At 40.3% G+C, this 26455-nt stretch overlaps 1 protein-coding gene across 1 annotated transcript in view; it reads right to left on the reverse strand.

Moving 5' to 3' along the window:
* Nucleotides 1-26455, reverse strand: part of SEC8 (subunit of exocyst complex 8) — an 87107-nt gene that overhangs the window by 4684 nt on the left and 55968 nt on the right. Inside the window, exons 21-24 of the mRNA XM_077361632.1 lie at nt 25386-25584; nt 25220-25297; nt 13071-13172; nt 12871-12945 (exon numbers count right to left, since the gene is read on the reverse strand). Of these exons, the coding sequence (XP_077217747.1) occupies nt 12871-12945; nt 13071-13172; nt 25220-25297; nt 25386-25584 (454 nt within the window). The remainder of the gene's footprint in view (nt 1-12870; nt 12946-13070; nt 13173-25219; nt 25298-25385; nt 25585-26455) is intronic.

A 26455-nucleotide genomic window follows, 5' to 3' on the forward strand; every position in this document is an offset into this window, starting at 1 on the left:
GTCTCCTTATCTCTATGCGACATTTCCCCGTCGACCTTGTCTCCGATGGTTTCCCCATCTCTTGTTCTTCTTCTACTGGCGTTGTGCTACTTAGCTGGTGTTCCTGCTCGTGGTGCTTGTTGTTATTTCCCTGCCGAGGTGTCTCTGTTCGATCCTTCGAGGTTTGCAGATTTATTCGCTGACCTCTTATTCAGTGGGAGGCCTTATTCTGATCGCTCTCGCCGTGGTGTTGCTTAAGGGGGAGCTGTTCCTTTTTAGTGGATGCTGATCTCGACGATTGTACTCTCATTGTGGTCGTCGTCTTTTATTATTACGTATTTCATTATGTATTCGCCACACCAACTTGAGGAGTGATCAACCAAGCTGGATGTGTGTATGAGCTTACTGTATTTTTTGTTATTTGTAGTTGGTTGTTGTAGTCTCCTTTGTAGCAAGCTGGAGTTCCATAGTATATACAATCTAGCTTGAGGGAAAGTGTTGAATAACATGTATTTAGGGCAGTTTAGTCATTACTTATAGTCTTAGGGGTATTACACTCATTGTACATTGTTGCCTTAATTGGGGCCTATATACACATCATTTACATGAGGAGCTCCTTAGTGGAGGCTCTCCATATCTCTACTCCTCTTCTTCTTCCTCGCTCTAACCCTAACTCTATTTCTAGCATATATATATATATATGAGGAAAGTGTTGGTGAGCTTAAGCTCACCAAAGCGCTCAATCACATTAGGGGCCTACTTTGTTAGGATGATCCAAAGCATTCATTTGAAAGGCCCTTACATAGATGGGGTGTGTACCAAAAATCAGCTCCATCGGATCATCCTAACCCATCCATTTGTGGAGGTCAAAATGGACAGACATTATTTGTCCACAAATCTGCCCATTTTTGTCCTCCACAAATGGAGGGGTTATGATGATCCTATGGAGCTGATTTTTGGTACACACCCTATCTATGATAGGGCCTTGCAAATGAATGATTTGAATCACCACAGAAAATGTGGGACCCATGTGATTGGGGCGCTTAAGCTCACCATAAGTTTGGTGAGCTTAAGCTCACCAACACGTTCCTCGATATATATATATATATATATATATATATATATATATATATATATATATATATATAATATCATAATCAATAATGAGAGTACTAATGTATAAATACAATATCAGAAATATCATGTTCCTTGAACACGCTATAAGGAAGATATCTGATAGAGGAACCGTGGATGGTCCATAAAATTCTAGGTACGAGGCATGGACATTCATGTGCATTCAATGCCATTCATTTGGTAGTAACAATGTAAGAACAGATAATTAAATTTTCCTAATCTTGAAGAATGTTGTTCCTAATTATTCTCTATTTCAATTGATGATATCTACTAATTCCATATTTAGAAAGTGAAAGTTTCACAGAATATACCTTATAGTGCAATAATATCTTTTGTAGAATGGAAAACAGATCAAAAATTAATAATTATACATTGTCCAAGATTTTAGATGTTTAGAATTTTAGCATATCAATTTTACATTAAGATGCTAAACCTCTATCAACAAATATATTTACTTCTAAGTAAAATGGTTATGTGAAATTGTATTGGATATATCCAATACAATATTGCAAAGACTATTGATATATAGTGCAAACCTAATTTTCAAAAAAATATATATAGTGCAAACCTGTTCCAATGCAATCAAATTTCGGCATATCTGCTCGACCCCAAAAAGGTTGATAGATTTCATATAATCAGGTGATAGGGATCAAATTAAGACCTATGATGGGAAGAACAAAAAAGCGCAGAATAGTCAATTCAAAACTTTGTAATTTCAAAGTTGAGATGGAGTCTACTTGTGGGGCCTATTATGCTCCACCACAAGTTGGGTTTTTTTTGTGAGTTTTAAGTGGGGCTTATTCTAGATTAGTGTTTTTTTAATTTGGTTAAGTTATAAAGAGCCCACATGTTATGATTTAACTTGTTGGAAGTCTAGAAAGGAGAATGGGCCGATCGTCACTGTGATCGCCAAGTTAAAATAACTGACAAAGGGAAACAACTGGAAGTGGCTCCCAAAGTTAGTGAACCATTATCCGAGCAGCTATTGAAGTATTATCCGACTTCGCCGCTGTGATTCCCGATAAAGTGCCAAATCCCCTATGCATGATGTACATGCCATTGACTTGATGTCCGGATCGCCATCGCCTAACTTGGCAGCATATCATATGAATCCAATTGAACATGCCGAATAGAACCAACCAAGTTGATGAGCCACTATAGGCACGGTTTTAAATTTCGGTTCCGGTCGGTACGGAAACGGAAACATTTAAGTTTGAGTGAATCTAATGGTGCAAGCCTAGGGGGAATAATCAGAGATTCGAAGGGTAATGTTCATGGTTTATTGTCCATAAAAATGAATCTGGAAAGATTGTAGCTTTAGAATTGCAGGTCATTCATCAGGGGATCTTCTTAGTCAAGAAAATGAGAATCGCAAATGTTTGGAAAGAATCGGATTCACTCTATGCAGTGAATGTCATTAATGAGAATTACTGATGCCCATGGAGGAAAATCCCAACACTTGGCAGGATCAAAGAAACTCGACATCTTCATCACTTGTGGCATCATTCTACCAAATCACCCATGTACCCTATTCCCCCCCCCCCCCCCCCCCCCACACAAAAAAAAAAAAAAATCCTCTTGCCAAGAGGTAATCCAAGCCTAGAGTAGAAGACGACCAAAGTCATGGATTTGAAATCCATTGAGAGTGCATAAAGAATTCGGAAATAAAAAAATAAAAAATCAATCCTTATCCCAGCTAGGAATTTTTTAACATAAGCAAGAGGATATTTTGAATTGGCACTGTTGTTTCGATTCATGGTCAGCACTTTCCACTAGAAGCCAGTAAAGGAGTAGGAACAGTAACAAAGTAACAAAGTAGAGAGAGAGAGAGAGAGAGAGAGAGAGAGAGAGAGAGAGGCCAATCAGCAACCTTTAGAATATTATATGGATTACTGAATATGAGCAGAAAAAGAAAAAGGAGACCCCTTCCTTTCTTAATAACGCACACATCTATGTATGGATCTAGGTACACTGTACACAAAATAGTTGTGTATATATACATTGATATGAATAATGTATGTAATAATTGAAAACATGTGTGAAAAGAGTTCACCCAAGTATGGATGATTTCATATGGCATGTAAATCATACATGTGGATGCTCGCGCGTACAATATATATATATCTGTGTGTGTGTGAGAGAAAAATGTTTGTGCGCTCGAGCGCATATAGCTTATATGCGTCTGAGTGCACAAAACTCATGTTGGCCCACATTGTAAGGATGATGATCCAAAGCATTCATTTGAAAGGGCCTTACATAGATAGGGTGTGTACCAAAGATCAGTTCCATAGGATCATCCTAACCCATCCATTTGTGGAGGTCAAAATGGATGAATGGACATCCATTTTGACCTCCACAAATGGATGGACTAGGATGATCCTATGGAGCTGATTTTTTGTACACACCCTATCTATGTAAGGGTCTTTCAAATGAATGCTTTGGATCATCGGAAAAATGTGGGCCCATGCTATTTGTGCACTCGAGCGCATATAAGCCTATATGCGCTCGAGTGCACAAACATTTTTCTCTCTATATATATTGATGAATAACATGTATTTAGAGTAGTTTAGTCATTACTTGTAGTTTTAGGATTATTACAGTCATTGTACATTGTTGCCCTATTTGGGGCCTATATATACATCATTAACATGAGGAGCTCCCTAGTGGAGACTCCATATATCTACTCCTCCTTCTTCCTCTCTCTAACCCTAAGTCCATTTCTAACATGGTATCAGAGCTGAGATCCAAGGAAGAAGAAAGAAGAAGCGCAATCCCAAGCTCTCTCTCTCTCTCTCTCTCTCTCTCTCTCTCTCTCTCTCTCTCTCTCTCTCGGAAACCACTCTCGCACCCTTTTTTATTTGCAGAAACGTAATCCCTTCTCTCTTTTTTTTTCAGGGCATTGCGTATTTGAGAGTAACCTATATTCTCTTTCCTTATCCCTAAAATCTCTCTCATTCTCGCATGTCTCTCTCTCTCTCTCTCTCTCTCTCTCTCTCTCTCTCTCTCTCTCACTCTCCTTGTTTGCGCACAGCAACTTCTTTTTTGTTTTCGGAAAATCCCTACAATCTCTCTGTCAGATCTTTTTCTCCTAAAATCTCTCCCTATCCCTAGAATCTCTCTCCATTCACGCCGTATAATAACATAAAAACATGCGAATACTCGTCCCTCAAAAATCTATCTCTAAATCCTAAAATTTCTCCCCGGACCCAACTGGTATTAACGAATCAGCACATCCTCTCAATCCCTCAAATTTTCTTGCGATTACCCGAGCAAGTTGCAATTAACTTTCTTAATCGCAAGTTTCTGCTCTTGTGATTATAGATCATGCGATTACTCTTACTTGCTTTCACGATGCGATCCCTTTTTACTTTCTTTAATGATGCGATCACTTTGTGTTTCATGTAATCGCACAGCCAAAATCCTCCACTCTTGTGCAATATCTATGTCCGTCCCCTTTGTCGTAAGTTCCAACCAAAAAAATCTCAGTTCTTGATTGCAGTTACCCCAGATCTATAATCTCAATCCTCCATATTCAACCCCAAATCCAAAACTAAATCCCGAATCTTCAATCCTTAAATCTTCCCTTTCTTTCTCTTTTGAATTAAATTTGAAGGCCTTTCGGCATCTCCAAATCTCCACCCAAAACTCCAAATCTTTCCTTTATTTCTCTTTTGAATTCAAAATATTCTTCCCAAATCCCTTTTAGGCATCCCAATCCCAACTCCAAATTCCTTTATTCTTCTCTTTTGTAGATCTACTCCCCAAAATCCTTTTCCATTTCCAAATCTCTTTATTTTCTCTTTTTGTCATGTTCTAGCGTTGTTATGTTGTTCTTTTTCTTGTTGTTGTCCTCTTTTGTTGTCTCCTGTCATCTTTTCTTGTGTTGTTGTCTCCGGGCTCATGTAGTCTCACCTGAGGGGGAGTATTAATGGTGATTCTGTTCTTCGTCCTTCTTCATGATGTCTCCTCTTTAATGTATTTCACCATTCCTTCGTAATGTGAGTTTCTTCTTCTCTTTATGTTCTTCGTCCGTCTCCTGTGTGGTTGTTCTTCCATTGTGCCAATTTTTCTTGTTCATTGTTTCCTCTTTGATGTCTTCTCTTGCGTAGGTTTACTCATTATTGTCCGGCTTTATGCCTTATTAGTCACCGGGTGATGGTTTCCCATCATTGGTCGGCTCACGGGTGACGGTGTCCCCGTCGACCTAGTCTCACAGGGCGATGGTTTCCCATCATTGGTCGGTTCACCAGGCGATGGTTTCCCCATCGTTGGTCGGTTCACAAGCGACGGTGTCCCCGGCAACCTTCTTTCCAGACGATGGTGTCCCCATCATTGGTTGGCTCTCCTCAGGTTACGGTTTCCCCGTCGACTTCTCATTAGGCGACGAAGTTCATGCCGTCGACCTTCTTTCCAAAAGATGGTGTCCCCATCGTTGGTTGGTTCTCTCTTCAGGCGACGGTTTACCCATTGACCTCTCTTCAAGCAACGATGTTAATGCCGCCGACCTTCTATCTAGCCAATGGTTTCCCCATTGTTAGTTAGTTTTCGTCTCCTTATCTCTATGCGACATTTCCCCGTCGACCTTGTCTCCGATGGTTTCCCCATCTCTTGTTCTTCTTCTACTGGCGTTGTGCTACTTAGCTGGTGTTCCTGCTCGTGGTGCTTGTTGTTATTTCCCTGCCGAGGTGTCTCTGTTCGATCCTTCGAGGTTTGCAGATTTATTCGCTGACCTCTTATTCAGTGGGAGGCCTTATTCTGATCGCTCTCGCCGTGGTGTTGCTTAAGGGGGAGCTGTTCCTTTTTAGTGGATGCTGATCTCGACGATTGTACTCTCATTGTGGTCGTCGTCTTTTATTATTACGTATTTCATTATGTATTCGCCACACCAACTTGAGGAGTGATCAACCAAGCTGGATGTGTGTATGAGCTTACTGTATTTTTTGTTATTTGTAGTTGGTTGTTGTAGTCTCCTTTGTAGCAAGCTGGAGTTCCATAGTATATACAATCTAGCTTGAGGGAAAGTGTTGAATAACATGTATTTAGGGCAGTTTAGTCATTACTTATAGTCTTAGGGGTATTACACTCATTGTACATTGTTGCCTTAATTGGGGCCTATATACACATCATTTACATGAGGAGCTCCTTAGTGGAGGCTCTCCATATCTCTACTCCTCTTCTTCTTCCTCGCTCTAACCCTAACTCTATTTCTAGCATATATATATATATATGAGGAAAGTGTTGGTGAGCTTAAGCTCACCAAAGCGCTCAATCACATTAGGGGCCTACTTTGTTAGGATGATCCAAAGCATTCATTTGAAAGGCCCTTACATAGATGGGGTGTGTACCAAAAATCAGCTCCATCGGATCATCCTAACCCATCCATTTGTGGAGGTCAAAATGGACAGACATTATTTGTCCACAAATCTGCCCATTTTTGTCCTCCACAAATGGAGGGGTTATGATGATCCTATGGAGCTGATTTTTGGTACACACCCTATCTATGATAGGGCCTTGCAAATGAATGATTTGAATCACCACAGAAAATGTGGGACCCATGTGATTGGGGCGCTTAAGCTCACCATAAGTTTGGTGAGCTTAAGCTCACCAACACGTTCCTCGATATATATATATATATATATATATATATATATATATATATATATATATAATATCATAATCAATAATGAGAGTACTAATGTATAAATACAATATCAGAAATATCATGTTCCTTGAACACGCTATAAGGAAGATATCTGATAGAGGAACCGTGGATGGTCCATAAAATTCTAGGTACGAGGCATGGACATTCATGTGCATTCAATGCCATTCATTTGGTAGTAACAATGTAAGAACAGATAATTAAATTTTCCTAATCTTGAAGAATGTTGTTCCTAATTATTCTCTATTTCAATTGATGATATCTACTAATTCCATATTTAGAAAGTGAAAGTTTCACAGAATATACCTTATAGTGCAATAATATCTTTTGTAGAATGGAAAACAGATCAAAAATTAATAATTATACATTGTCCAAGATTTTAGATGTTTAGAATTTTAGCATATCAATTTTACATTAAGATGCTAAACCTCTATCAACAAATATATTTACTTCTAAGTAAAATGGTTATGTGAAATTGTATTGGATATATCCAATACAATATTGCAAAGACTATTGATATATAGTGCAAACCTAATTTTCAAAAAAATATATATAGTGCAAACCTGTTCCAATGCAATCAAATTTCGGCATATCTGCTCGACCCCAAAAAGGTTGATAGATTTCATATAATCAGGTGATAGGGATCAAATTAAGACCTATGATGGGAAGAACAAAAAAGCGCAGAATAGTCAATTCAAAACTTTGTAATTTCAAAGTTGAGATGGAGTCTACTTGTGGGGCCTATTATGCTCCACCACAAGTTGGGTTTTTTTTGTGAGTTTTAAGTGGGGCTTATTCTAGATTAGTGTTTTTTTAATTTGGTTAAGTTATAAAGAGCCCACATGTTATGATTTAACTTGTTGGAAGTCTAGAAAGGAGAATGGGCCGATCGTCACTGTGATCGCCAAGTTAAAATAACTGACAAAGGGAAACAACTGGAAGTGGCTCCCAAAGTTAGTGAACCATTATCCGAGCAGCTATTGAAGTATTATCCGACTTCGCCGCTGTGATTCCCGATAAAGTGCCAAATCCCCTATGCATGATGTACATGCCATTGACTTGATGTCCGGATCGCCATCGCCTAACTTGGCAGCATATCATATGAATCCAATTGAACATGCCGAATAGAACCAACCAAGTTGATGAGCCACTATAGGCACGGTTTTAAATTTCGGTTCCGGTCGGTACGGAAACGGAAACATTTAAGTTTGAGTGAATCTAATGGTGCAAGCCTAGGGGGAATAATCAGAGATTCGAAGGGTAATGTTCATGGTTTATTGTCCATAAAAATTGAATCTGGAAAGATTGTAGCTTTAGAATTGCAGGTCATTCATCAGGGGATCTTCTTAGTCAAGAAAATGAGAATCGCAAATGTTTGGAAAGAATCGGATTCACTCTATGCAGTGAATGTCATTAATGAGAATTACTGATGCCCATGGAGGAAAATCCCAACACTTGGCAGGATCAAAGAAACTCGACATCTTCATCACTTGTGGCATCATTCTACCAAATCACCCATGTACCCTATTCCCCCCCCCCCCCCCCCCCAAAAAAAAAAAAAAAAAAAAATCCTCTTGCCAAGAGGTAATCCAAGCCTAGAGTAGAAGACGACCAAAGTCATGGATTTGAAATCCATTGAGAGTGCATAAAGAATTCGGAAATAAAAAAATAAAAAATCAATCCTTATCCCAGCTAGGAATTTTTTAACATAAGCAAGAGGATATTTTGAATTGGCACTGTTGTTTCGATTCATGGTCAGCACTTTCCACTAGAAGCCAGTAAAGGAGTAGGAACAGTAACAAAGTAGAGAGAGAGAGAGAGAGAGAGAGGCCAATCAGCAACCTTTAGAATATTATATGGATTACTGAATATGAGCAGAAAAAGAAAAAGGAGACCCCTTCCTTTCTTAATAACGCACACATCTATGTATGGATCTAGGTACACTGTACACAAAATAGTTGTGTATATATACATTGATATGAATAATGTATGTAATAATTGAAAACATGTGTGAAAAGAGTTCACCCAAGTATGGATGATTTCATATGGCATGTAAATCATACATGTGGATGCTCGCGCGTACAATATATATATATATATATATATATATCTGTGTGTGTGTGAGAGAAAAATGTTTGTGCGCTCGAGCGCATATAGCTTATATGCGTCTGAGTGCACAAAACTCATGTTGGCCCACATTGTAAGGATGATGATCCAAAGCATTCATTTGAAAGGGCCTTACATAGATAGGGTGTGTACCAAAGATCAGTTCCATAGGATCATCCTAACCCATCCATTTGTGGAGGTCAAAATGGATGAATGGACATCCATTTTGACCTCCACAAATGGATGGACTAGGATGATCCTATGGAGCTGATTTTTTGTACACACCCTATCTATGTAAGGGTCTTTCAAATGAATGCTTTGGATCATCGGAAAAATGTGGGCCCATGCTATTTGTGCACTCGAGCGCATATAAGCCTATATGCGCTCGAGTGCACAAACATTTTTCTCTCTATATATATTGATGAATAACATGTATTTAGAGTAGTTTAGTCATTACTTGTAGTTTTAGGATTATTACAGTCATTGTACATTGTTGCCCTATTTGGGGCCTATATATACATCATTAACATGAGGAGCTCCCTAGTGGAGACTCCATATATCTACTCCTCCTTCTTCCTCTCTCTAACCCTAAGTCCATTTCTAACATGGTATCAGAGCTGAGATCCAAGGAAGAAGAAAGAAGAAGCGCAATCCCAAGCTCTCTCTCTCTCTCTCTCTCTCTCTCTCGGAAACCACTCTCGCACCCTTTTTTATTTGCAGAAACGTAATCCCTTCTCTCTCTTTTTTTCAGGGCATTGCGTATTTGAGAGTAACCTATATTCTCTTTCCTTATCCCTAAAATCTCTCTCATTCTCGCATGTCTCTCTCTCTCTCTCTCTCTCTCTCTCTCTCTCTCTCTCTCTCCTTGTTTGCGCACAGCAACTTCTTTTTTGTTTTCGGAAAATCCCTACAATCTCTCTGTCAGATCTTTTTCTCCTAAAATCTCTCCCTATCCCTAGAATCTCTCTCCATTCACGCCGTATAATAACATAAAAACATGCGAATACTCGTCCCTCAAAAATCTATCTCTAAATCCTAAAATTTCTCCCCGGACCCAACTGGTATTAACGAATCAGCACATCCTCTCAATCCCTCAAATTTTCTTGCGATTACCCGAGCAAGTTGCAATTAACTTTCTTAATCGCAAGTTTCTGCTCTTGTGATTATAGATCATGCGATTACTCTTACTTGCTTTCACGATGCGATCCCTTTTTACTTTCTTTAATGATGCGATCACTTTGTGTTTCATGTAATCGCACAGCCAAAATCCTCCACTCTTGTGCAATATCTATGTCCGTCCCCTTTGTCGTAAGTTCCAACCAAAAAAATCTCAGTTCTTGATCGCAGTAACCCCAGATCTATAATCTCAATCCTCCATATTCAGCCCCAAATCCAAAACTAAATCCCGAATCTTCAATCCTTAAATCTTCCCTTTCTTTCTCTTTTGAATTAAATTTGAAGGCCTTTCGGCATCTCCAAATCTCCACCCAAAACTCCAAATCTTTCCTTTATTTCTCTTTTGAATTCAAAATATTCTTCCCAAATCCCTTTTAGGCATCCCAATCCCAACTCCAAATTCCTTTATTCTTCTCTTTTGTAGATCTACTCCCCAAAATCCTTTTCCATTTCCAAATCTCTTTATTTTCTCTTTTTGTCATGTTCTAGCGTTGTTATGTTGTTCTTTTTCTTGTTGTTGTCCTCTTTTGTTGTCTCCTGTCATCTTTTCTTGTGTTGTTGTCTCCGGGCTCATGTAGTCTCACCTGAGGGGGAGTATTAATGGTGATTATGTTCTTCGTCCTTCTTCATGATGTCTCCTCTTTAATGTATTTCACCATTCCTTCGTAATGTGAGTTTCTTCTTCTCTTTATGTTCTTCGTCCGTCTCCTGTGTGGTTGTTCTTCCATTGTGCCAATTTTTCTTGTTCATTGTTTCCTCTTTGATGTCTTCTCTTGCGTAGGTTTACTCATTATTGTCCGGCTTTATGCCTTATTAGTCACCGGGTGATGGTTTCCCATCATTGGTCGGCTCACGGGTGACGGTGTCCCCGTCGACCTAGTCTCACAGGGCGATGGTTTCCCATCATTGGTCGGTTCACCGGGCGATGGTTTCCCCATCGTTGGTCGGTTCACAAGCGACGGTGTCCCCGGCAACCTTCTTTCCAGACGATGGTGTCCCCATCATTGGTTGGCTCTCCTCAGGTTACGGTTTCCCCGTCGACTTCTCATTAGGCGACGAAGTTCATGCCGTCGACCTTCTTTCCAAAAGATGGTGTCCCCATCGTTGGCTGGCTCTCTCTTCAGGCAACGGTAATGCCGCCGACCTTCTATCTAGCCGATGGTTTCCCCATCGTTAGTTAGTTTTCTTCTCCTTATCTCCATGCGACATTTCCCCGTCGACCTTGTCTCCGATGGTTTCCCCATCTCTTGTTCTTCTTCTACTGACGTTGTGCTACTTAGCTGGTGTTCCTGCTCGTGGTGCTTTTTGTTATATCCCTGCCGAGGTGTGTTTGTTCGATCCTTCGAAGTTGGCAGATTTATTCGCCGACCTCTCATTCAGGGGGAGGCCTTATTCTGATCGCTCTCGCCGTGGTGCTGCTTCAGGGGGAGCTGTTCCTTTTTGGTGGATGCTGATCTCGACGATTGTACTCTCATGGTGATCGTCGTCTTTTATTATTACGTATTTCATTATATATTCGCCACACCAACTTGAGGAGTGATCGACCAAGCTAGATGTGTGTATGAGCTTACTGTACATTTTGTTATTTGTAGTTGGTTGTTGTAGTCTCCTTTGTAGCAAGCTGGAGTTCTATACACTCTAGCTTGAGGGAAAGTGTTGAATAACATGTATTTAGGGCAGTTTAGTCATTACTTATAGTCTTAGGGGTATTACAGTCATTGTACATTGTTGCCTTAATTGGGGTCTATATACACATCATTTACATGAGAAGCTCCCTAGTGGAGGCTCTCCATATCTCTACTCCTCTTCTTCTTTCTCTCTCTAAGCCTAACTCCATTTCTAGCATATATATATATATATATATATATATATATATATATATGAGGAAAGTGAAGCTACACCGCCGGTGTAGTTAACTTAGCTACACCCGGCTTAAAATACAATGGGCCCACATTGTTTTGGTGATCCAAACCATTCATTTGATTGGCCCTCACATAGATAAGGTGTCCACCAAAAATCAGCTCCATAGGATCATCCCAACCCTTCAAACTGAGGCAAAAATGGACAAATTTGTGAAGGTTTTTACACGTTCATTTTTGCCTCCACAAATCGTAGGGTTGGGATGATCCTATGGAGCTGATTTTTGGTGGACACCCTATCTATGTGAGGGCCAATCAAATGAATTCTTTGGATCACCAAAACAATGTGGGCCCATTGTATTTTAAGCCGGCGGTGTAGCTTCACTTTCCTCACATATATATATATATATAATCAATAATGAGAGTACTAATGAATAAATACAAGATCAGAAATATCATGTTCCTTGAACACGCTATAAGGAAGATATCCAATAGAGGAACCGTGGATGGTCCATAAAATTCTGGGTACGAGGCATGGACATTCATGTGCATTCAATGCCATTCATTTGGTAGTAACAATGTAAGAACAGATAATTTAATTTTCCTAATCTTGAAGAATGTTGTTCCCAATTATTCTCTATTTCAATTGATGATATCTACTAATTCCATATCTAGAAAGTGAAAGTTTCACAGAATATACCTTATAGTGCAATAATATCTTTTGTAGAATGGAAAACAGATCAAAAATTAATAATTATACATTGTCCAAGATTTTAGATGTTTAGAATTTTAGCATATCAATTTTACATTAAGATGCTAAACCTCTATCAACAAATATATTTACTTCTAAGTAAAATGGTTATGTGAAATTGTATTGGATATATCCAATACAATATTGCAAAGACTATTGATATATAGTGCAAACCTAATTTTCAAAAAAATATATATAGTGCAAACCTGTTCCAATGCAATCGAATTTCGGCATATCTGCTCGACCCCAAAAAGGTTGATAGATTTCATGTCTGCTAGAGCCTGATCAGACAATTTTCATTTCTCCCATGAGTAGCTTAAATCATATAGTTAATTGTTCTTTTATAAATAAAGAAAGATGGTGACATCCAAAAAGAAAAAAGAAAAAAGAGATGTAGAGAGCAAACCTTGATCGCTGCATTCGAGGCTATGCTGCATATTCCGCCAAAAATATAATTACGCTTTAATTCTGCAACAAAAGGTGCCATCTCCTCATCCCGGCGTGTTATCTATGGCCATAAAAAAGAACGGACTCGTAAAATTTTCATTACAGAAGTGCCAATAAAAACAACACAATCTGGTAAACAATGGAGTGGTTTATAAACAGAACCTACATAATAACTTCACTGAATTACATATAGTTAAATGCACCCAACTCACACACACAAGCCTTTATTGATCTACTGTAAGAACTGGAAAGAGCTCCAAATTGGTAGGGATGTTCCATTAGTCATCAATTTCTTATAATTAACAGTCTAGACAAGGTATTATTATATGGCAAGAAGGTACGTCACACTGATTGACATCATACTCAGAATATATTTATAAATCATAGACCGAGTCAACATATGCTAAACAACCTAATCTAGTAAATAATGGAATGGTTTACAAAAGGAACCTACATAATAACTTCACTAAATTACATATAGTAAAATGCACCCAACTCACAAACACAAGCCTTCATTGATCTACTGTACGAACTGGAAAGAGCTCCAAATTGGTCGGGATGTTCCATCAGGGTGTGGTAACCCTGGTTTGCCTCCGAGGGTGGGAATGTCCCTCGGAGAAGATCTCGGAAACCCCGGTGAAGTATCTCATGGTTCCCACGTTGCTGCTGCGTGGAGGGGCGAGATTGTCCACGTTGCTTCCGCATGGAGGGGGAGATTGTTGGGGTTCCACGCAAAAGCAAATAGTCCCACATCGGATAGGTGACATTGATGGGGATGGGTTATAAGGAATGGGCACCCTCCCTCTAAGGGCTAGCTTTTAGGGGTGAGTTCTACCCGGTCAAATTTCCTACAAATGGTATCATAGCCAAAGGTCTCGAGTTCAAACCTCCCAGATAGCAAAAATCCACATGCGATGGTCGGCCTAAAGTGGGACCACATGTGCCACGTGTTTGCCAAGTGGGCTACATGTGCGGGGGAGTGTTAAAGTATAAAAGATAAATAATGCCTTTCTCCAACAGCTTAAGCTTTTGGAGAAGTTGGTAAGTTAACAATAATTATATTTATAAAGCCCTTACTGGGGATTAGACTACGGTTCGCAAGGCTGGCATTGGGTGGGGGGGAAGGAAGAATGCTTTCCGACCATAATTTTGGTGTATCTTACAGATATTTAATGGTTTGGGATGAGTTTGCCGAGTTTTTTTCTCTCTTTTTTTCGTTATTGCAAGCATTGACTTGTTTTCATTTTTATAAATTTTACTTGTTAAAAAATCTAATATTGCTTATTTGTACATAATGATTTGATAAGGTACACTTGATGCCTGCCTACTCGGTGCATCTGTCGACTTTATTCGACATGTCTGCTTTATGCTTAAGAGTAATTCACTCATATCGCGTGTTGAGCATTTAACTTCTCATGGTTGTTGATATCTTTCGAGACATCATGGTGAATAGATAACTAACTCCCTTTGGATCAGGTACTGTCTCCAGTGCTTTATCCATGAACAACTGTATATAGTTCGACATCAGATGTCGAACAGTTAACCTTGCCACCCCAAGGTTATCATTAAAAAATGCAAATGGTTTCTTCAACTGGCTTAACACAGCCTCAATCCCCACCTTAGACACATCACACTCTACCTCAAAAAGCACATCAAAATAAGGTAAAGTACAGGTGATGATACTGGTCATGCCTTTATGAGTGCAGATGCACTCTTCGCTTCTAGAGTCCATAACAATCTCCCATTTTCCATCTTAGAGTCAATGGTTGGAGACATAATGGTGCTGATATCTTTAATGAAACGAAGGTAAAAAAAGTATCTAAACAATGGAAACTCCGAACCTCTATCAACAATTACCTTTACTTTGGATTCCTCCATCCAAATGCCATCAGGGTTCATAGACGTGCACTTTTTCATGTTGGCAAAGAACTTGGAGCTGCATATACCTCCCGCAAATGGATCATATGAGAGTCAGTACATGAACTATAAATCAGTGTATCATCGAAGTAAACCACAACAAAAGGTCCTATAAAAGGCTACAATAATTGGTTCATCACACGCATAAAAGTGCCTGACGCATTAGATAATCCAAATGGCATAACCAGCCACTCATACAACCCTCTTGCATCTTAAATGTTATCTTCCAGTAATCCTCGTGCTGTGTGTGAATCTGATGGTAACCACTTCTTCAATTCTTCCTGGGAAAAAATCATTGCCCCCACTTAAGTGATCGAACATGTCATCGAGACGAGATATCAGAAACATGTGCTTCACGGTGATTTTGATTTTATTTATAGCGTGGTTGTCCACACACATACCATGGTTTTAAATTTCAGCTGACACACCGAAATTTAGGCCAAAATTTTAGATGTCGGTCCAACGATACCGGAAGAACCAATTTCGGTGTCGATCTAGATTTCGGGCGAAGTTTCGGGCAAATGTAATTTTTTAATTTTTTTTTTCAAAAAATTTGCTTTTCTTTTTCGAAATTTCGGCACAATAATGAAATGTGTTATTTTTTTACCGAATTTTAGCTGAAATTTCAGTATGTTGGCCGAAATTGGCCGAAACCGATATCGAAACCGAAACTTCAAATCTTGACACATAGCCCACGAGCAATATTTCTTAGGAGTCAATAAAGCTGGGACATCACATACGCTCAGCCTCTCCCTTATCGTTTTTTTTTCTTTTGAATAGTAGCTCAGCCTCCCCCTTATGAAACCCTTTTCCAATCACTCCCTCACTTGCCGACTGAGTTCCTCATGCTCCTTAGGTATCAAGTAGTAGTGTGCTTTATTTGGCAAGCTAGCACATGGGACGAGGTCGATGTGATGTTGAACATCTAGCAATGATTGTAAACCAGACGGTAGATCATTGCGAAAAGCATCAACAAATTCCTCTTGCAATGTCTGCACCATTCTAGGAATCTCTAGTCCCGTTGATTCCTCTTTCATTAGCACATACATGAATCCATTTTCTTTTATTTCTTCTTGGAATTGGTTTAGAGAAATGAGATTAGTTCCCTCCATTGAGGTTTAGGGCCGATCTCTTTTTACGGAACCAAAATAATTTTTAGATCATCCTTCTAGAAAGTGTACGTGTTTTTCTTGTTTGCAGCCAATCATATGACTCATCTCATGGAGTAAGCATGACCTTTGCATGATTAATAACTAACCACAACTCCATGCACAACGACACCATCACCATCCTTGGTGTTGTACATTGGATCTTCCTCCAACCCTTCACCGTCTCCATTGTCTATCAATAAAACTTTGCCTACTTGGCCACATTGTTTTAAATTTCGACCGAAAGCTGAAATTTTCCGATTTCGGCTGAAATTTGGTCATTTTGACCGAAATTGTAAAAATTTAGGCTGAAGACCGAAATTTGGAAGAAAAAAAATTGGTTTCGGACTGAAATTTAAATCCATGCTTGGCCACCCTTTCAACAATTACTAGAAATATGTTTGGCATCTTCACATTTGAAGCAAGTAGCCCAGCAGTTAGTTTGTTACCATGATTTCCGGAAAGTGTTAATAATACACGATTTGGGGGTACGATCGTGGAGGCATTCTCTAAGGGCTGGAACCGACCGGGAGCTCTATTAACAATGTCCGACATGCCGCGGTTTTGTCTAGCGCCTGTTAGATCCACGGGTAAATTATTTTTTTCCAATGTGAGGGCTCTCTGATAAAGGATTTGGATATAGTTAAAAGGGAATAAAAGCCTCTCGCATATTCTTTTTCATTTTCTCCTAACACCGAATCTTTTGCTTACCCTGTCGAACCCTACTTTTTTCCAACGGCATTAAAAGGATGGCACCTCAAACTATAGGGGATGTCCGTAGTTGTCATGAACTATGTTCTTTCTAGCAAAGATTCGTCTGAAATTTCAGCATTGTCATGATTCCTTTACCAAGTATTTGAAAGGAACTGTTGGAAGAGGGGAAGAGGAGAATAAAGTGTGTGAGATGGAGATAGCTCCCCCTCACTTATGTATTTACATAAAAGAGGAGATGAGTACAAAGACTAAAGTGCCCTTAGGCACATATACACCTTCTAACATTCCCCCTCAAGCTGGAATGTATATATCATACACTCCTGGCTTGTTACAAATATTAATCAACTTCGCCTTACTCAATGGCCTGGTAAACACATCAACCGGCTGATCCACTGATCTAGTAAAAACTGTGCATATTTTGCCCTTCTGGATTCTCTGACGGATGAAATGACAGTTAACCTCAATATGTTTGGTCTACTCATGAAAGATAGGATTTGTAGCAATGTAAACTGCCGCCTTATTATCACATTACAACGGAGATACAGACGAAGGAGCGAGACCGATCTCTAACAAAAGTGAGCGCAACCAGATAAGCTCTCCACTCGTGAGTGTCATGGCTCTATACTCGGTTTCTGCACTGGATTTAGCTATGACATCTTATTTCCTACTTCGCCATGACACCAAGTTACCTCCAACGAAGGTACAATATTCAGTGGTTGATCTCCCATCTGCTGGAGATCCTGCCCAATCTGCATCAGAAAACCCTTCCATCTTCCTACGACCATGCCTCTTAAACAATAAGCCATTCCCTGGGGCACCTTTCAAGTACCTTCTGCCCAATGAGAGGGACACAGTGAGCTCATATACTGGCTGACTACCCCTACAACAAATGAGATGTCTGGACGAGTGACTGTGAGGTATATACGCTTGCCAACCAATCTCCTGTACCTGCCAGGGTCATCTAACAATTCTCCCTCCTCAGGAAGAAGTTTCACATTCAGGTCCATGGGTACAGCATCAGGTTTCACCCCAAGAGAACCCGTCTCATCTACTAAGACAAGCACATACCCTCGTATGTGAGAGGGAGAGGCCTTTGCTGGAATAGGCTAACCTCAATCCCAAGAAAGTAGCTCAGGCGACCCAGATCTTTGGTAGAGAACTCTTTCTGCAGAAAGGCCTTCAACTTCTGTATGCCCACTGAGTCACTCTCGGTAATGATAATATCATCAACATATACTATCAGAAGGACATATCTAGCATCAGTCTGATGGCTAAAGACCGGATGATCTACTGCACACTGTTTCATACCAAACCACATAACAACATTACCGAATCTCCCAAACCATGCTCTAGGAGATTGCTTTAGGCCATAAAGAGATTTCCGCAAGCGACAAACTGACGAGGACATCTCCCCTGAGCAACATACCCTGGAGGTTGCCCCATGTACACCTCCTCAGGGAGGTCACCATGAAGGAAGGCGTTCTTCACATCCAGCTGATATAGGGTCCAACCATGGTTAAATGCCAAGGAGATCAACACACGAATTGAAGGAATTTTGGCAACTGGAGAGAAGGTATCAGTATAGTCGACCCCAATTGTCTGCGTATACCCCTTCACAACTAAGATTGCCTTGAGGTACTCAAATGTCCCATCTGGCAAATATTTGATGGAGAAAACACATCGACACCCCACGAACCGAGCACCTGGAGGAAGATAGACTAAATCCCAAGTCTGATTGGCCTGTAGGGCACCCATCTCAAGGTCCATAGTAGCACGCCATCTTGGACGTGCAAGGGCCTCGGCCACATACTACGGCAAAGAAACAGAAGAGAGAAGAGACACAAAACTCTGAAATTTAAGAGTGAAACGATCATAGGAGACAAAGTTAGAAATAGGATATGAAGTAGAATGGGAACGAGTATGGAAAGCAATAGGAGAGTCTACAGTCACACTTGGAGAGGGTAGAATAGGTACATGAGATGGAAGAGCAGAGATCTCCAGCTAAGAAGATGGTGACTCGAGCGTAGGGTGCATGGCATCGGGCCTCGGTTGCAGCTGATATACCCTCGTAGGAGCTGGAGGAGGGGCCGAAATCACCTGCAATGGAGAGGAAGGGTACTCAACAGGATCAGGTAGAACGGGAAGGGAAGAGGGAAAGGAACCTGAGAGACAGGTACAAGGGGACTGCTCTCAGTAGAAGCAGTAAAGAAAGAGACAGAATCAAAGAAGGCGACATCGGCGGAAACAAATAAGCATCGCAACCGAGGGCTATACCAACAATAACCCTTCTGGGTGCGAGAGTATCCCAGAAAGACAAATCTCTCCATCCGAGGATCTAACTTATCGAGGCCAGGGGACAGGTTGTGGACAAAGCAAACACAACCAAAGACCCGAGGACTGAGAGGAAAAGGAGCATGGTGAGGATGTAACACAGAGAAAGGATATTTGTCCTCAAGCACAGAGGAGGGAAAGCGATTAGCAAGGAAACATGAGGTAAGGATGGCATTGCTCCAATAGGCTTTAGGGACCCGCATCTGAAAGAGAAGAGTGTGGGCCATATCAAGTAAATATCTCAATTTCCTCTTAGCTACACCATTTTGCTGAGAGATGTAAGCACAAGAGGATTGATGCATGATGCCACGAGTAGATAACAGTCCTAGAAGCCATTAGATGTAGAGAAGTACTCTCTAGCATTATCAGTACGTAAACATTTACGAGTGCAATTATATTGATTAGTAATATCTGCATGAAAGATACAAAATGCATGAAAGACGTCAGAATGGTTTTTAAGTAAAAATAGTCGTGTCATACGAGAGAAGTCATTGACAAAAATGATAAATATCTATATACAAAAAGTGACAGTCCTCGAGGGACCCCATACATCAGAATGTACTAACTCAAAAGGACTCGAGAACTGACTAATAACTCTAGAGGGAAAATACACACAATGGTGCTTCCCAAGTTCAGAGGACTCGCACTAAAAAGACGGAATAGGACTAGAAACAATGGATGTCTGTTGATGTCCCTGTAGGGAGGGATGACCAAGGCGATGATGCCACTGATAGGCATCTACGGAACAATACAAAATGGTAGGCGACAGGCTATAATCAAGATGGTGAAGGCCATCCACCTCACGACCCGAACCAATCGTCTTCCCAGCTAAAAGATCCTGAAAAACACAATAAGAAGGGGAAAATGAGATAGAGCGGTGGAGATTTTTGGTAAGTTGGCTGACAGAAAATAAATTAAAAGAAGACTTGGGAACACAAAGTATTGAAGATAAGGTAAGGCCAGAATGAGAGGAAAGAGCACCAACACCAGAAAAGGGAGTATTGGTCCCATCAGCGAGAGTAACAGAATGGGAAACAAAATGAATTGGCCGAAATGGTTTAAGTGAAGCAGAATTACTAGTCAAGTGGTTCGAGGCCCAGGAATCAATAATCGATGAGCTGGTGCCAGTAAGTAGAGAGGCAGGTGAGACAAACTACCTAGCTGTGCAAAACCTGCAGTAGGAGGTCGATTGCTTAAACGTGGGTGCTGAAACTCCTCATAGTCAGCCCTGGAGAGAAGAAAGGTATCACTAGCTGTTGTTGCTGGACTAGGTACTTCTGCTACTGGACTGGCAAAGGAGGAGGTAGATGCATCAGGAAGGCTAGCCGTAGTGAGATGAGCAGAGCGGGGTGGGCGGAGCTCGGGATGTAAGGCATAGCAAGTATCAGCATAATGTCCCTTCCGCTGACATTGAGTGTATTACGGGCGGCCATGTACACAAGGACCACGGCCGCCGCCAGCATCTCGGCCACCACCACAGCCTCTTCAACCCTTGCCACGGCCAAAAAGACCACCGTCGAGGCCATAACAATCACCAATAGCATATGCCGCAAGCACGGAGCTATCGATGGAGGCATCAATAGAAGCACCACCCGGGAAACACTGTTGGGTCCGAGAATACACCTTTGTAAGGGAGGGTAAGGAACCAGAGCCAATAATCTAATGTTGAAGATGTAGAAAGTCTGGTCCCAGAGCATGGAGGAAGTGAACCACGCGGAGCTACTCTCGTTGCCTGGCGAGTACGGCCGGGTCAGTGGTGAGGGGCACAGAGACATCCAGTTGCTGACAAAGGAAGCCAAACTGGGCATGATCATCTTTGCTTTAGTATTGCACAAAGCTTTATTCTTGTCAAGTGGCATCTCCCTTTAAATCCCAACTAAGAATATTAGATCTTCCTAGCCATAACTCAATGGGAACCTTTTGACTTGAATACTTTTGGAATTGTAAAAGGACTTCGCAGCTAGAGGAGTTTCGCCATGCTGCAGACGTATCCAATCAGAATATGCAGTACGAATGCGAGTGAGGTTATCCACCCCAGAATAAAGAATAGTTGTATGATCCCATATGGCTTTGGATGTCGGCAGGAACATCATCGTGCCAGAAATATGGCCATACTCTACTAGAGAAGAGTGCGAATCAGGGCATCATCCTATTACCATAGAGCAGAAGAGGGATCCGTGAAAGATGGAGGATCGCTCTTAATGAAATGGAGCCTACCCCTAGTAAGAAGGTAAGTCCCAACTGCCATACGTAAGTTGAGGTAATGGGACCCTTCAAGTTTTTCCGAGGTCATCTGTGGATAAGAATGCTCCACAGAATGAGAATAATTAGAAGGAGCTATAGGTGGGAGAGCCGTGCTGAGAGGAGGAGCCGTGATGACAGGAGGAGCCGTGAAGACAAAGAGAGAAGAAGGCTCACAACCACTACAACTGTGACGGACTAAAAGTGAAGAGAAAAAATCAATAGGCGGCTCCAAGCATCAATCCACGGCCCCGAAGGAGATACATAGTAAATAAGGATATAGGATGAGAGATAAGAAAAGGAACTCGGAGCCGCGGAGAGGAGAAAAGGAGAAAATGAAGAAATTTAGTGCATGATAGAGGAGAGTGGAGTGAAGGAAAAGAACACTAGAGTTTCTTGGAGTTAGAGAGAAACACTAGTATTACGAGAAAGTAGAGAGATGTTGATGGAGAGGGATTTTAGACATTCTTTAGTGAAAGAAAAGAGAGAGTAGGATTAGGGATTTGAGGGTTAGAACCCTAATGAGATGATGGTGAGAAAATATTGGGATATTAGGGGTTTTGGATTGTGACTGGAGGGATAAGGGAGGACCCTAATGAGATGATGGTGAGAAAGGATAGTCAAATTGGGATTTTGGATTGTGAATGGAGGGATAAGGGAAGACCCTGATGAGATGATGGTGAGAAAGTATGGCCAAATTGGGGTTTTGGAATGTGAATGGAGGGAAGGATTAGAGATGGTGGTGAGACAGAAGACATGAGAGAATGGGTGTGTGTGGGGGGGGTATTTGCGCACGATGCTGGTGGGAGCGCATGGCGCTGGAAAGGGAGAGAAAAAAAAGGAAAGAAAAGGAAGGAAAGAAAAGAAAGAAAGGACGGGAGGGAAGAAAATGAAAATGAAGAAAGAAAGAAAGGAATGAAGGAAGGAAGGAAGAAGGAAAAAAATGAAGAAGCGAAGAGAGGAAGCTAGGGTTGCTTCCAAGGTGGTCCCTAAGGCATCAAACCCTAGGGCTCTGATACTATGTTGGAAGAGGAGAAGAGAAGAATAAAGTGTGTGAGTTGGAGATAGCTCCCCCTCACTTATGTATTTATATAAAAGAGGAGATGAGTACAAAGACTAAAGTGCCCTTAGGCACATATACACCTTCTATCAGGAACAACTTTTGTGTGGTCCAAGGCTGTGGATATTAGTCTTAGTGGAACAAGCATTGATTGAAGCACCTGTGTTGGTCTCACTGGACTTTGAGGAGTTCACGGTGGACTGTGATGCATCGCATGTTGGAATATGAGTTGTTCTCAGCCAAGAAGACAGACATGTATCCTTCTTTAGCATGAATTTGATGGACGCTAAAAGCTCTATTCCACTTATGAATTGGAGTTCTATGCTTTAGTGCATGTGTTACAACATTGGAAACATTATTTGGTGCATCAGAAATTTGTCGTTTACTCCTGCTGTGAAGCACTTAAGTACTTAGCTCACAAAAGAAACTGTGTCTTGAGCACACTAAATGGAGCATTGGAGACATTATTTGGTGCACCCGAAATTTGTCATTTACTCCTCCTATGAAGTACTTAAGTACTTAGCTCACAAAAGAAACTGTCTTAAGCATGCTAAATGGAGCTCTTATCACCAAGAGCTAACATTCTCATTGAAGCACAAGTCTAGAATCAAATGGTGGTTGATGCACTTAGTAGGCACTCTTTATTACTGACTACCATGCATTTACAAGTGGGTTTCACAGAGATGAAAAATCAATGTGGAAGTAACCCGTTTTGCAACCGTTGATTGAAGGAGTCTGAAGGTGCAGCAGGCCCGTCAAATACCTTTGTTTTTCATGATAGTTATTTGTTTAAAGGAAACCAATTGTGTATACCAGATGGATCCTTGCATGATCAGATCATTAGATAACTGCATGACCAATCAGATTTGGGTGATGGTTTGGAATTGTTTGGGTGCTCCATAAATCTTTTGGCGTACCTCCTTGAGTCTTGGCCTTGTCGACATCTAGAAAGGAAGAGCCTTTTGGAAAATGATTCCTTTTATGGTGTGTTGGGCCATATGTTTAGAAGGGAATACGAGCAATAGGACAAGGAGTCACCACTGCGTAAGATCCTCTTCAATATCAAAGACAAGTTGGTAGTGTAGGCATTGATTAGGAAAGAATTATAGGGTCTAGCTACTATGGATTTGATGGAACGTCGAAAGAGGTTCTCATGTTAAGAGCAATCAACCAAAGAGATGTGAAGATGACATCTCCAGCTCCCAATGTGACGAAGTTGAATGTGGATGGCTGTTGAGTGTAAAGAAGTTGAACGTGGTTGCCAACATGGGCTCAGTTAGAACTGGAGGTGTTTTCTGCGATGGGAATGACGGTTATTATTTGCTTTCTTTAGCCCTATCAGGATTGCGGACTTTGCTGAGGCTAAGTCTTGGGTTCTTGATACCATTCAAACAAACAAACAAACAAAAAGTCTTGGGCTCTTGGCCCTCATAAATGAGCTTCACATTTTTAAGGACAACTAGGGAGGCAACCTATGGATCGAAGGGGACTTGTCCAATAAAACAGGGTGAGCAAACAGAAGTAGTGAAGGTCTTCCCAGATTTGCACATTACTTCAATGAGAGCTTTGAATTAAGTAGACCAGCATATATCTCTCACCGTTAGGGGCACAAACAAAGCTGTTGATTCTTTGGCTAAGGATGGGCTGGAAGACTGCATCTTGTCACTGGGCAGTTCTTGCCTTGGGGATGTAATGCACTGCTGAGGTTGACTTCATGATCATTTCATAAAAAAAAATCTAAATTAAGAAAAAAAAATTTAATTTCTACTAAAACAATATAATAATTTATATTTGTAACAATGATTAATTATATAAGATAACAAAAATATGGGCCAAAGGACTTCAAGAATTTTCTTGCTGAAACCATTAAACTGTCCCACAACATTGTCTTCCAATCCAGCATGAGCTTTTTGGGTAGCCTACGGTTGACTATTACCCAACTCTAGGAAGCCTTTTGTGATTGTTATTGTGGATAAGGAAGAGAAGGAGAAGAAGAAGAAGAAGAGTGAGGGAGAAAGATGGAGTCTCCACTAGGGAACTCACATGTAATGTGATGTATATATAAGAGCCCAAAGTAGGGTTACAATAGGGTTACATGTACAAAGACTATAATACCCTTCAACACTCATACAAAGACTATGATACCTTTCAACACTCCCCCTCAAGCTGGACTGTATCTATCATACAACTCCAGCTTGTTACAAAGACTGGAATACCCGTCAACTCCAGCTTGTGACAACAGTGAAGTTACTTTGGTAGGGACTAGGGATTTCCATCTAATTGAATTTCATCAGGGTGTCTCTATCATAATCACTATGAGGTGCATGCATAGAGTTCTTTGATCAAGCATCTAGCAAAATAGTAACTTTGACTGGAAAGAAAGACATCACACATGTTTGGCAGAAGGTGTTGAAGATATATAGATAGGTTCATATGCATTGTATGAATCATAGTGTTCATGAATACACAAGAAATGTTAATGGTTATAGGAAAAAAATCTGACCAATATGGAACATTATAGAGAAGAATGCCAATGAATTTTATAACTAATAATTTTTTTATGATCCTATCAACTAAGACTGATTAGTTTGAGTACTCACATGACCAAGGAATGCACATGACATTTAGAGAACAAGAATACTGATGATTCTAAAACCACAATTTATGATGAATAAAAAGTTAGAAAAGTAATCTGACCTGTGCTGTAAGTGAAATAATGAAATCATCTGGTTCTTCTGCATCTTGATCCTCCAAGTAATCCCTAGCCGTCATTTCCTAGGCAAATGGATATTATTTTTAACCTCTCTTGTTTCCATTTCAGAAGTAGAAACAAAATTATGAACTGCTTTAAAATGCCACTAACCTGCATATGGAAAAGTGTCTCCAATTGCATCTCTACACGTAAAACCTTGAGGCAGTCAATTGCCAGTCTTCTATAATCATCCGCAAGAGATGCAAGACTCCTAGTGAGGGCACTGCTAGTTCGCATATGGCGGTGATTTTGAATGGTGTGGTTCTCCTCCTCTACATGTGTTGGTGCTCTTATGGAGGTCTGTCCAAGCCTAAATGCATGCATGAAAGGATAGATACAAAGTAAGCTCTCCACATAAAAAAATATTTTCACAATATGAATATTAAAATACTGTTCATGAGAAACACCTTACGTGCAGTGAGGTTTTATTCATATTTTATTTACTATGGTAAGAATGGTTTTATTCATATTTTATTTACTATGGCAAGAAACAAGATTGACCGTAAATTACAGTTACCTGAGAAGGCCATGGAAAGAAGTATCTAAATTGAAAAGAAACACATTACGTGCAGTGAGGTTTTATTCATATTTTATTTACTATGGTAAGAAAGGTTTTATTCATATTTTATTTACTATGGCAAGAAACAAGATTGACCGTAAATTACAGTTACCTGAGAAGGCCATGGAAAGAAGTATCTAAATTGAAAGCATAGAGTAGAAGTTGCTGTCATTATTGAAAAAGAGTACAACGTTTTTATGTCTGAGACATGATGTAGCTCCAGAGTCACAATAAGTCCAAAGGCATCAAAAAATAGAACAGAAAGCACGAATAACAAGCCACTTTGACAGTAATGATGGCATAATCATTACATCACCACGACATCATGATGATGACTGCAGTGGATCTAGGGATCTTGGCAGGCTGTGGAAAATAGGAAACTTGTTCATTTTCCTGTTTGTAATGAAACTATGGCAATTTTTAGGGCCAGTTGAGAAGGGTTTTGAGAGATAACTTTCTCCAAATTTGGAAAAGTTGTAATTGAAATTCCTCAATGCTATGTTCTAGCAATTTTTTCTCCGTTATGAAAGGTTTATTTGCTCTAAATCAAGGGCCACATTTAGATCTCCATAGACTGGATAAAAATAGAATTGAGATGGAAGAAAAAACAAGAGCTAGAAAC

Source organism: Tasmannia lanceolata, unplaced genomic scaffold, assembly GCF_043159265.1.
Source record: "Tasmannia lanceolata isolate RefF3 unplaced genomic scaffold, GAP_Taslan_0.1 ptg000019l, whole genome shotgun sequence".
NCBI classification, from domain to species: domain Eukaryota; kingdom Viridiplantae; phylum Streptophyta; class Magnoliopsida; order Canellales; family Winteraceae; genus Tasmannia; species Tasmannia lanceolata.